This window comes from Branchiostoma lanceolatum, chromosome 1 (assembly GCF_035083965.1).
Source record: "Branchiostoma lanceolatum isolate klBraLanc5 chromosome 1, klBraLanc5.hap2, whole genome shotgun sequence".
Classification (NCBI taxonomy): Eukaryota; Metazoa; Chordata; class Leptocardii; order Amphioxiformes; family Branchiostomatidae; genus Branchiostoma; species Branchiostoma lanceolatum.
In genome coordinates this window covers 42,157,377-42,170,509 of record NC_089722.1, presented here as the reverse complement: position 1 = coordinate 42,170,509, position 13,133 = coordinate 42,157,377, and the positions used below count along the sequence as shown (strand labels likewise).

General features: G+C 40.2%; 1 protein-coding gene across 1 annotated transcript; it reads right to left on the bottom strand.

Annotated features, from left to right (window-relative positions):
* Positions 1 to 383: 383 nt before the first annotated feature.
* LOC136423844 (RING-type E3 ubiquitin-protein ligase PPIL2-like) lies at positions 384 to 10,606 on the bottom strand. The gene is made up of 19 exons (XM_066412203.1): positions 10,469 to 10,606; positions 9,990 to 10,039; positions 9,409 to 9,457; positions 8,980 to 9,042; positions 8,557 to 8,608; positions 8,229 to 8,280; positions 7,787 to 7,878; positions 7,083 to 7,248; positions 6,348 to 6,454; positions 5,712 to 5,756; positions 5,474 to 5,549; positions 4,870 to 4,976; positions 4,216 to 4,305; positions 3,656 to 3,689; positions 3,114 to 3,231; positions 2,440 to 2,566; positions 1,993 to 2,055; positions 1,432 to 1,571; positions 384 to 909 (listed from the first exon to the last, which is right to left on the bottom strand). Exons 1-19 carry the CDS (start codon positions 10,498 to 10,500, stop codon positions 789 to 791), a joined length of 1,584 nt encoding a protein of 527 aa, XP_066268300.1. The 5' UTR covers positions 10,501 to 10,606; the 3' UTR covers positions 384 to 788.
* Between the last annotated feature and the right edge of the window lie 2,527 nt (positions 10,607 to 13,133).

Here is a 13,133-nt window from a genome sequence, read left to right as displayed (position 1 = left end):
AAGGTTACTGATGAAACATAGTGGACTTGCTATCTGAAACATCTGACTCTTTAGTTGCTTAATTCATTTTCAATAATTTTATCTCTAGTAAGTATTTCTGTAACTTTTGGATCACAGGATCAGGAGTTCTGATACATCATGCTGAAAGAAAAGTGGATCTGAAACCAGTTTATGGTTTGAAACTGGAGAGACAGACAAATTATATGCAGATGTAAAGTCCTAAGACAATGAATAGTTCACAGTTCAAAGCCCAGTCCTAATTAAGGACTAATTACAAAGCCCTGTCCTGTAGTGTGTCGGGTGAGTACTAGTATAGCCAGGTTTCGATGTCCAAACCACTGGACTACACAAACCACTGATAAGGTAAGACACTCAGAATACAGTACAGCAAAAATAATAGTTTATACAGTTTTTTAATGGAAATGATACATATTCTTAAAACTTAAGGTAACTAGCATCGCTTTCATGATAACTACACAGTGAAATGATCCTGCATAATTATGTAGTGTTTGAGCCTGTACATCTAATCTATTTTCATAATTTGTGTTAAAAATTCACTTGTCCAAGTCTTACATAGACCAGAACAATTACCACAGGTCCCCATTACATAACGTTATCTACATATTCAATCGAGTTTCAAACAAATCTTCAAGTCCAACACCTGACTGTACATGAACTAACAAGTAGAAGTTTGGTATTTCCACTATAACGATAACCTTAACATTAAAAGATGACATTAAACCTAATATCACTAAAGTCCGTCAGGCATCTCCCAGGTTAGTAAGAGGCTACCATGCGCTGAAGTCGGTGAGCTTGGATGAGGACTTGACTTTTTTCTTGGGCGGCACAGCGGCGTGGTCGGTCTGTTTACTGGTCCCGGGGTCTGCACTGCTGGTACTGGCACTGGCGCTGGCGGGTTACCAAAATGTTTACAGATAAGCTACATATCAGAATGAAATTTAAGCAAGAGGACAAGATGAAAACGGGCAGAGAGATAAACTTGAATCTGACTTAATTCACTCCCTGAATCTGTGTGTACTAAGGTACAGACTTTCCCCTCAGACTCTGTTTTCATGTTCATTTTTCTGTTTGTTGCTTTTTCTGAATCTATGAAGTATCGAATTGATTTGGTGTGGCCTTACTTGAAGGTGTAACATGATCTCACCTGGCCATGTTGACGTAATGTAACCTAACCTCACCTGGCCATGTTGATGTAACATGATCTCACCTGGCCATGTTGATGTAACCTAACCTCACCTGGCCATGTTGATGTAACATGATCTCACCTGGCCATGTTGATGTAACCTAACCTCAACTGGCCATGTTGATGTAACCTAACCTCACCTGGCCATGTTGATGTAACATGATCTCACCTGGCCATGTTGATGTAACCTAACCTCACCTGGCCATGTTGATGTAACCTAACCTCACCTGGCCATGTTGATGTACTTCCCGACGCCTGACTTGAAGACCTTGGGCCCCTCGTCCTTCTTCCTCTTGACAGGAATGTTCAGGTAGGACTTCCTCTCTTCCTCCTCAGCGGCCGCCTGCTTTCTTCTCTCATCCTCAACCTGAAGAAGGCAGGAAGAAATGAATGAATGAAAAGATGGATGAAAAAGGAATTATCAAAATCAGACAAGGCAAAGGCCAAGTACATGGACAAGTACCAGTATATATAGTGTTAAAAAAAAACACTGACATTAAATAACAAGTATCTAATTTTCTGATCTTATACAACAGAATTCTGAAAGCACTGCAATAAAAGAAGTGAAGTACATTGTTATGGAATTAAAGAACAGACCTAATCTAGATATAAATGATATATGCTACAAAAATTAGTACCATGATTGTAATGGTGTGCAAAAACATACATGTACATGTATGGGAATAGGCTTGATGTGCATGACTGACTACATGTAGCTCTACCTAGGGGAATACAAGATGGAATTCACATGGAACACAGGTCTGAGACCACAACATGAGGTATCCCACCAGTGTTTCTGCCTCCTCATAGGGGTCCACAAACACCAGGGTGTCTGTAATCATGATGTCCTCCTGGAAAGCAGCAGAGAAATATATGATGCTATTAAAATAACGAAACACAGTAAACAACAGTGGCTGGTACCACACTGCAGACACCTAATTAAATATTTGCCCTATTTCAGGAACCGTTGCACACTGGCAGGACATGTTACGAGACTACAAGACAACCAGAGGGTCATGTATCTCATCACTTGGTGGTATTATTTTCATGTGCTTTCATCACTAAATGTACTTTGCACTTTTGTCTTGTATTTTGTTCTTTCTGCCTCTGCGCAGGGAGCTTTAACTTGTTTTCAATGTGCCTTCATGTCTGTGTTCTTGTGTTTTCACAGATCTTTTACAGTAGAGTGACTAGAAGTGAGTGTCATTAGGCACTGCCTGTGTTGCTGACCCTACCTGTGGTTTGTCTGTGGAGTCACACTCGACCTTCTCCATGGCGGTGAGAGTGTCGAGTCCTCCCACCACCCTCCCGAACACCGTGTGCTTCCGGTCCAGGTGGGTGCAGGATCGGTATGTGATGAAACTGGTCAAAAACAATAACAACAACAACAACAACATACTGGTTACAGGATTAATACAAAAACAAGAATAGCATCAACAATAACACCATACATACAGTTGGTTACAGCTTCACAGGAACCATACAAAGTCATGATGAAACTGGACAACAACATATATAGATGAAACTGTGTAATAACACAGAAAATAAGTCCTCAATGTTTATCATCACCACGTTGGAAGCTCATGTCAGAAATGGGCGAACTGGACACGTTTAAAAGTCACAAACTTGCTGTCAAGAATATGGTATACAATATTTTCTGTCATAATGCATGATTGTACATGCATGCAGAGTTATGGGGATATATTTGAGTTCGAATTTTATATCAAAAATTCTAGATCTCAATCCTAGTGTAATCAAAGTGACAGTCATAACTGATTTTGAAAATATGATGGTAAAGTGTCACCTGTCCATTTGACATAACATGACAGAAATAAATAAACATTTGCATGATGGCTTAACTGTTTGGTAGAGAAACTTTGACTGACAAAGATGAAATGCAGCAGCTTACAACTGGGACTTGTTGGTGTTTGGCCCAGAGTTGGCCATGCTCAGCACCCCTCGGCCAGTATGGGTCAGGTTGGGCTTGAACTCATCCTTGAATGGTGTGCCCCAGATGGACTCCCCTCCTGCAAAATGGTACAACCAAGTATGTCTATATAGCATAGGAAGCAGCTTTTACTTTCAACCTAACTAGTAATAAAACTGGGAGATAATTACACAATACTGGAGACTCTCCTTAGACAACACCAATTCATTTCAGAATCTGTGGTTTTGGGACTTTAGATATTATTTACCAAAAGTTCAGCAATTAAGAGGCCAGGATAAAAACACAATGTCTAAAGGACTGGACAGAAAACTAGAATCTGTCTGGATTCATGTCCTGATACTGTGTCTGTTCCAGTTCAGAATCACTTAATATCCAAGAAACAATCAAATCAAATTGGTGTGGCCTAATGGCACAATCATGGATGTTTTGATGTCTAGTAGAAGTAAGAATCTGCCAACAATTCACGAAGAGGTCCTAAAGTGAAGACAGAGTTGTGTACTTACCCTTTCCTGTGGCTGTGGGGTCTCCACCCTGAATCTGGGGAGAAAAATCACACATGACAACATTAACATTTCACAATAACACCATAGGTTACAATGTTCTGTAAGACTCTGTAGTAAATTTGCACATTACAAATTAAAGTTCTGCCTGACTCTATACAACAGCGATTTGTCTGATCATCATAGAGTTTGATTGCATGCCATCATCTTAAAAATTTAAGCTTCATAAGGATCCCTCATACTTCTAAGATGTAACATTAACTGTCTTAATTTCCTCCGAAACTGGATAGAAGAGGTACAGACTGAAGAATAGATCAACCAACAAAAAAATGATATAACAGATATCTGTATAACAGATAACTTTAAGTTATCAAGTACTTACTAATAGGTAGCTTCAAACAATGCATGCAGTTAGATATGGGAAGGTTAGATTATAGAAGTAGACGTAGAGAGGATTTGACAATTTTGGACGTTCCACCAGACTTAGCAGAGGAGTTATTGACAAGGGGACTATCAGTGAAGTTCAGCATAATCAAAGAGCAAAGTAGGGATAAGGGACCAACCATGAAGTTCCTGATGCTCCTGTGGAACTGAGTTCCCTTGTAGTATTTGTTCTGACAGTGTTTCAGGAAGTTCTCACACGTTTTGGGGACCTGGAATGATGGTCAGGTATAACATATATTAACTATCATCCAAGTACAATGTTGATGTACATTGCATTAAGATCATTTACACTAAAATCTGTACAAGTGACACTTCTACATGAGGACCACAAGGCCAATGTAGCCACTATTTTCCTAAGATCATTCCCCATTGAACCAAGTACAATTAAACCTATCAATAGTGACCCAATATTCCCATTAGTGGTGAGTATAAAGTGGGACTGAACTCTTTACTAGTTACGAAGTGAAATCAATCAAATAGTACGGTCTGAGATTCCCCTCATACTCATGTTGATATTTTCAAATCCAAAAACCTGACAAATCTAGCCAGTGGATGCCAGACCCAGCGTAACACTGCTGTCGGCCAGGATAGCAACATACCCCACTCCCAGAGTTGGCAACCTACCTCTAATTATCTCTCGCACAAGCCATGCTTACTTGGTGTAGGGCGCCAACTCTGGGAGCGGTATAGCCCAAGGGATTGGTATCACTTTGTGCCATAGGCAAATGAGTCTGGCATCGAGGCTACACCAGAGCAGACATATGTGTCCCTACCATGTCACAGTGCAGCTCCATGTTGAGGTCTCCTTTGTTGGTCCTGATCCGGACATAGCCCTTCTTCTTCACAAAACGGTACTTCAGCTCATCATTGTCAATCTTGGCTGCAAAATGATAAAAACACAGAACTTACTGTCTCATGCATAGGGAGATAGAAATAGGAATTTTACCTGTCACATGTTACAGTTTGTATCACAAACAAACTCAAACAAGCAGCTGGACAAATCCCTTAAAGAGTCAGACATTTCAGATAGCATTCTCTTGTTAACAATAAAACAATCGATCGCACTCAGAACTTCATTACACCACAATTGCATGGACATGGATTTGGGCTTGACATCACTGAAAATTGTGGTGGGACTGGTGGAAAGCTATGAATCACGTTTGCTACAAAACTAATAGTAAACATGATTTTGGGTGGACAAAGGCTTAATAAGTGTAATCATTGTATTTCTCCTTTAACAATTAACTAGCCTGAGTACCAGCCTCCGTAGTGACCGCTGGCTAAAATAAATCGCTTAGCAAGCAGTCACTATGGAGGCTGGTACTCAGGCTAACAATTAACTACATGAATGTACGGACACAACAAAACCGTACTAACCGGCCACGTGTTCCGTACGCGGTGTGACGGCTGTGGAGGTGAAACCTGCAGCCACCATGCCCGTCGTGTGGTGGGCCTGGAACAGGGGAGAAAAAAGCCTCCAACATAAATTCCCCAACAATACCCAAAAATAGTGTTTTACTGAACTGGCGGAGAGAATGATAGAAGAAATATTATTTATAGAGTCTGATAGATATCATTGAGATCTTTTGGAAAATTAAGAGAATTGAAAACTTACAGAGCTCATCTTGTCTGGGTGCTCCTCCTTCTTTTCCTTTGGAAGCTGAAAAGGTAAAAACAGCAAAAAAGTCAACATTAGCATCATTAATTTTCATACGCAAGACAGACACCCATGCAAACACACATACATGTAGACAATATAGGCATACACACACAGATAGATAGACACACACACACGACATACAGACAAGAAAAATTTTCAGTCCTTCTGGGAAAGTAACTATCATGCAATTCTGCAGTGAGAGTGAAGTCTCCATTAATCAGGTTCTGGGTTTTGTAGTCCAGTTCAGGCACAGGTACAGGGCCTGTGCCTAAACCTCTGTACTCAGTACCTGTACCTGTACCTGATGTCATGTTTAGGTACACAGCACTAGTACTGACCAGATCCTGCGGTCTGTAGTCTAGTTCAGGTACAGAGCTGTACCTATAAACCCCTGAACCTGTCACATGTAGGTAAGCAGCACGAGTGGATAAATTCTCTGAAGAATTAGACATTCCAAAATGACATTCTTAATTAATGATGAAAGATGGCGGTTACTCTCTGACATGTCTTACTCTTTAGAGAACTTATCCAGGGGCTTGAATAGATGTAGATAGATGCATCATATTATGAGAGTGTGGTGACTCCACTGACCAGATCCTGCGGCTTGTAGTCCCTGTACAGCTCCTGCAGCACGTCTCCAGTCATGGAGTTCACGTTCTTCAGGTGGTACGAGGGATCCTTCTTCGCTTTCTCCACCTCTGCAGGGGGGGGGGGGGGGCGGAAAGTGAGAGAGTGATCTTGAAACAGTTATTTCTGTATCTGTATAGCCGGTATAACTGCCATTCAGTGTAACACACCAGCTGGTTATATTACACTGAACGGCCTGTCATACCTAACTTTTGCACATCTGACTGCAACCATTCTTTTAAAAGCTATTTAGTGAGGATGCTCCTACGGTACTCAATGACAACAAGTTCCATTCTACTATAGGGATCTTATTCTACTACACAACTACTAGTACTTCTACTACTGCTACTATGGATCTCGAAAAATATGAATTGTTGAACACATCAATCCGATTTTGCTCACAGAAAAGCTAATCTTCCACTGGTCATGAACATTACAGAGAAGACAGATGCTAGTTACAGGTTCATCATACTGGAAAAATTCCCCTAATTCTTTTTGACAAGCACAATGAACAGTGGACCACGGTTTAATCTCTGACCTTAAGGACCGCAACCCTAGATATCACTGGGGTGAACAACTACAGTCGGGATTTGAACTCCCAACCACTTAGTCCAGAGGCAGGGTTGCTAAGAACTGGACTACACATGCTACTCAGTTGTCAGAAGTCCACATGTAAGCTTTTTCCCGGGGCTTTCCTACCCTCGTCTGTGAGTTTGAGGTTGTGCTTAAGGTGGTGGAAGTTGTTGAAATTGAACTTGTCCAGGTCCGTCGGGTCCTGGAGGGTGATGATGTCCTTGCGGCTGATTGGCTCGTCCGTCAGGAGGTCCTTCCAGTTCTTAGGTCGGATGTTTAACCTCTCAACTGCCTGAAGGTCAAGTCATAGTTCAAGGGTCATGAGAAGCACTTAAAACTATCATCACAATCATGAACTGCATCTATACTATTGTTAGTTGATTTCAGGGCAGTTAACTGTTAAGGCGTCACCAGCTTCATTCCTAGATTCTCCGATTGAAGACAAAAAAATGCTGAGTTTGGAGGTCAAAAAAAGTAAGAGGGAAATTTCAACACACAGTCCCAGGGTGGATTTCTAGTCAGATGCAAGCATCCTCCCTGCTCTCTGTTTTTGTGTCCAGTGTCTTGTTGCTTAATTGTTTTAATTTGATATGTTGATTTAAAATGAAGAAAACAATTTGATATGGCTTAACATTGTCATTCACTACAGAGTACATATTGTTGATTCTGATTTGATTATTTTTGGTTTTATAATTGAGATTGCGATGAATACAATACATGTGAGACACAGGCAGCTATTGCTGGTGTCGTGACCCACACACAAAACTAATGAAGAAACAGATCTAGACTGGTTTGTTTGTTTGTTTGTTAATCAGAACACATCTCCTCACCTCATAACTGTAGACATGTCCTGTCTTCTTGATGGCGACGATGTGGGCGTTCTCGTTGAAGACTTTGAACGTGACCGGACAGTGGTACTTATCTGCAGGATGGACATGGAAAACTACAGGAGTAAAATCTGTACACAGGAGTGGACTAAGAGTGGGGGGAGACAAATTTCATTCCCCCCATTCTTAGTCAGAACATTATAAACTCTTTTTTTCTTCCTTGTTCTCTACTCATACTGTAAACACAAGTTTAAATTCACAGTAACTTAATTTTGCTACACATTTAAAATCAATTGTTTGCAGTATCATTGATTACATGGTTGAAAAAAAATAGTTGCAACATGCACAATGGAAATTCATTGATTGATAGATTCATTGATTCATAGTCATACATTTGTATGACACTTATGACTTATGAGGTCATGAGCAATGTCAATGGACTGACCTTCAGTGTTCTTGTGGAAGGTCAGCTTGGTCAGTGCCTTGGCCTCCATTTTCTGTCAAGGTCAAGACATATCAACAAGAAATGAAAGTGCTCTTGAGGGAATTGAGAAAGTTTGTCGTAATCAATACAATCTAATGAGTTCCATGCAAGCACAGGAACTCAATGTTCTTAGTCATAAAAATCCAACAAGAGCACACCTACATAATATTATGATTACAGAAACCACAGAAAAAGAACTCACAAAACATTGATTGGTCTATTGATTGATTGATTGATCGATTGATCAATTGATTGATTGATTAATCAATTAATTGACAGATTCCCTCACCTCTCCTGTGATGGGGTTTGTGCCATACTGCTTCAGCCAGGGTACAATGTTCCTGTAACAAGGGAGAGACTTGTATCTACTTCCAGACAACAGTATTACCCCAGTAGGAAAAGAGAAAGAATCTAACTTATTCTAAGACAAGAGTAACATAAAGATGGCAACGTGACAACAACTTCTCAAAGCAGTAAAATCAATTTCCCAGCTAACAACTTAAGTACATGTACAAGATATGTCTGTATCAGGTACTAGTACTTACTAGGCCTACTGCCCATCCTTGGGCATAGGCCACCAACTATAGCTAGTTCTCTCTGTATCAGTATCAGGTTCTAAACATGATATTCTTGATAATGTTCGTGAAGTAAATCTGTTTAGATATTCATTATAGCTTCAATAGTACTGAGAGAACCATTCTCTGTTACTCACATCAAGTCAAAGATGACTCCTTTATCCGTGCACAGTGGATGTTCAAACGGTTGCAGCGAAAGGCTGAGGAAATGAAAAGTTGTTAGTCATTTCAAGAGAGCCCCCTAGTGAAACAAGTCTGAACTGCATGGTAATACTCAGTGAACTTAAACTGAGTGATACACAACTTAGTGTGACTTTTTAAATCTGAGTACTGCTAGACTCTATTCCTACTTACATGATTTATTCACAAACCCCTCAACAAACTCTTTTTTCATTACTTTCAACACTACATTATCCTATTTGGGGTATTGCATGTATCTAGTGGTTTCATTATGCTGTTGTTACCTGCTGCCTCCACTCTATCAGTCTATGTGGCAAATTTTGACAGAAAGATAAACAACTGTTGGTTACTTATGCCCATGGTTGGTTGGCCGTTTATTCGTTTACCTGCAGCAGTAGAAAGGGAGACGTCTGAAAGGTCCCCTCTCTGGACCATCTGAAAACAAGAATACACCATCACATGTAACGTTACAATTATACACTGGCTGTTGGGTGCGAGACCGTTGACATGATGAACAAATTTCATTGCATAACAGTTGTACATCAAGGAGTTCCAAAACATCCAATGTTTATGTCAGGGTAAAATTGCTGGATGTGGTCCCGATTCCTGTCAACAGTACAATAATTGACAGAGATCATCATGATCAGGTTGTGGTCTCCCATTTAAATTTGATTGGTTGGCTACAAGAATATTCTTCAAACAGTGACTTCAAAAGAAAGGTAGTGATAAACGCACCTCCAAATTTTTGACGTCTTCTGTACGTCTTAGATTTGATTGATCTAAACTAGAATTGAAAAGCTCTGTCTATGAAGGGGATATCTAAATTTGTCATTAGAGTTAGAGACTCCAATCAGAATCTCTACTGGCAGAGTCTGTGATTCTGCCAATCTCTACCCTAACAATATTCATTGTACATACAAATGTAAACCTTCAGCTTATCCTATGAGAAAGAGGACTTAAACCTTACCTGACTTTTTGCCTCCGAAAAACTGGGTCCATTCTGAGCAGGTCAGATATCTGAGTAAAGAGACAAAACGTACATGAAGTATGGTAAGTTTCAATCCTGGTTTAGCTTCCTGACAAATCTGATCTTCCAAAGATATAAAAGACAGAGTCTTTGATTTTGAAAGTTTGATGGAAAATTAGATAATTCATATCAATCATTTGAACAGTTTTGTGTCCCGGAGAGATTTCCTTGCTGTTTCCTAACGTTAACGTTACTTTGATACGTTGGAAATCCTGAACAGCGTCTACAGAGCACTGTGACCATCTAAGCTTCTACTAGCTAGTACTACTATGAAGTCGGAGAAAGGTGCTTGATCATGACTAATTTTTGGAGAAGGGAAAATTATTTTCTTCTTCCGCACCAAATGTGTGCCAAAACAAGTGATCTTAATCTGGTGGAAGAAGAAGAACAATAACAATTTCCTTAACCGTGCTACTCACAGTTTGTCCTTCTGGTGCTGTTTCTTCCCCATGTTGATCTAAACTCTGTTTTTCCTCCGATGTTTGTGATGGAAAGACGGGAAAATGTGACGCCGAGCTGCGACTGGTGTCTGTGAACTTTAACCTCTGAGAGAAAGCTAGCCCTCGTTTCGGCAACCGATACAAGAAGAATTCATCACTTTGTTTGATCAAATAAAGGATAAACTACGGCATGATATACAGAGAAATACAATACAAATTCTAACATATCCATGGTAGAAAGGGATTATCCCTGTTGAATGAAATTCTGAAGACTTCTTATGCTGTTATTACCTGTCGTACTTACTTTTGCCGACAGGAGGCGTCTTTCATCGTTGCTTAACCCGGAAGTGAACCGGGGCTGGTTGATGGACTGAATCTCATGATCTGTCCACGTTTTTAGTTCCAGTCTTTCGGATTTTACGCAGTTCTAAAGTCTGATATTACGTGTATAAGATGGACACTTCTTTAATAGACATTCATTTGTCTTAGCAGTGAAAAGCTGGACCAACGTTATCCAAGCTTTGGAACAAGAGGAAGAGGAAACAGAAACGGGAACTGGACCATAAATTAATTTTTTCACAAACAGTGCAAATCATTTTGTTTCACTTCTCCAGACCTCTGTCGGCCATCACAATGCCTAACGCCAGTTGTGTCATTCCGAACATCTTGTCTTTGACTCTGACCTTGACTCTGGCCGTCCTGCTGGGTGGGGCCGTTGCCATGGAGAAGCAGCAGGGGTCAGGTGTGTCCAAGGAGGAGGTTCCTGCCACAATCCTCAAGGAGCAGAACTTGGGTGATGATGTTGTTACATTTGGCTTTGTTATGATTAGGTTTTAGAATAGCTAAAAATATCTATTCGTCTGTGTGATGGTTTAAACCCCAAAATAGTGAAGTACTAGTAGTGTTTTCCCTCCCTCCCCCCGTCCCTCCCCTCCTCCCTTTCTGCCAGTTCTCTTTCCATCCATCCATCCCTCCCTCCCTCCCTCTCCCCTCCCTCTCTCTCTTTCTCAATCTTTTGGCCTGTCTGTGTGTGTTTTGTGTGATTCACAATATCAACAAACAAGAGATATGCCGCCAACATCCAGTCACTCCACAATAGCCCAACCAAAAATATAACTTTACTCCTATGGCAAAGTTATTATGCAGAAACTTGCCATACATCCTCAATGCTTATATTTTAATTGGATACCCTGGAAGGGCCACAAGAGAGCATGGGTAAGGGGGTGAAGTCTGCCATCTGTTATTGTTATTGCCATGTTCTATTCAAATGAAGGTCCAAGCTTCTGTGGACTCATGTGTCTGTGTTTGTCCAGGCCTGACGTTGGGAATCTACATCACTCTGCTGATCATCATGGTGGGTCTGGGCGTGTACGTCTATTTACCAGTAAACAACAACAACAACAACCATCACGACTCGGGACGGCACATGTCCAGCAGCAGGTCCCCCTAGCAGACGTCCCGTGCATTGCAGCTGGACTTTGACAATGATGCTTCATATGATTTCAGTGATCATCTCACACCAGAGTTTATGTTGGGCATACATGTAACGTTATAGTCAAACCTGCCCAAAAAGACCACCCAAGGGAACGATAAAGTCTGGTCCATGTGGACAGGTGGTCACTATAGACAGGTTAATACTTGTGTCAATGGGGAAATTATCTACAGGACCATCAGAAAGTGGTCACATTGGCCAGGTGGTCCTTACTTAGAGGTGGTCACAGGTTTGACTGTAGTTGGTTGACAATTATGACCCCTTGTGGCACATATGTGATATTATTTTATGAGACAATGCCAGGATTTTATTTTGAATATTTGATACTTGAGATGGTAAAGTGCAATTTATTTCAGATACGTACTTAATAAATGCAATGTGTAGAAGATTAAATGAAAGTTGCTGTATCAGATAAAGTTATGGCAGACACATGTACATTCAAACAATTGTTGTACATTGTACTTTTTATTGTTGTGAAGCATATTTCTTGCTAACAGCTTCTTCAGTGCTCAAATATCACTACTATTTTTGACACCATAGGTACTATTATCTTGATTCTTGGTGTATATTCTAGAAGACCTTATGAATATGATGGCTGAGCTGCGCTCCATTGCATAATTCAACAGATACATAATAAGGTTACATTTTGTTTGAACTTTATTTATTCATGAAATACTCAAATTGGCCGCTTTCATTGAGGTCATGAGGGAAGATGTATCAAAATGTCAGACAGAATATGGAGACAGATTACATTGTTTAAGTCCTAATAAACATAAAGTCATTAAGTAATTGGTACATGCTCCCAAAACAGCCTCCAGTACCAGTGAGTGACATTGATAGACTATGTAATTTTCAACATGTGACTTTCAATTTGGTCAATATCTTTATTGATTTTTGAAATCATATTGGTTCCAGCTTCTCTTTGAATAGGTTTAATGTGCGTCAAGGGTCAACATGATAAAAAATTTGACTTCCTTTGCAGAAAGATGTACATGATATTTACCAGTCATATTCCAACACCAGTGTCATTGCTATCATGAAATAAGAATAGAAAATGTATTACAGAGGGTTGTTTTTAGTGGTCCAGACTTGGCTTGAATGGAGCAATCATATTTACCTGGTGTGACAGTGTGCTGGACATACTACTAAAAC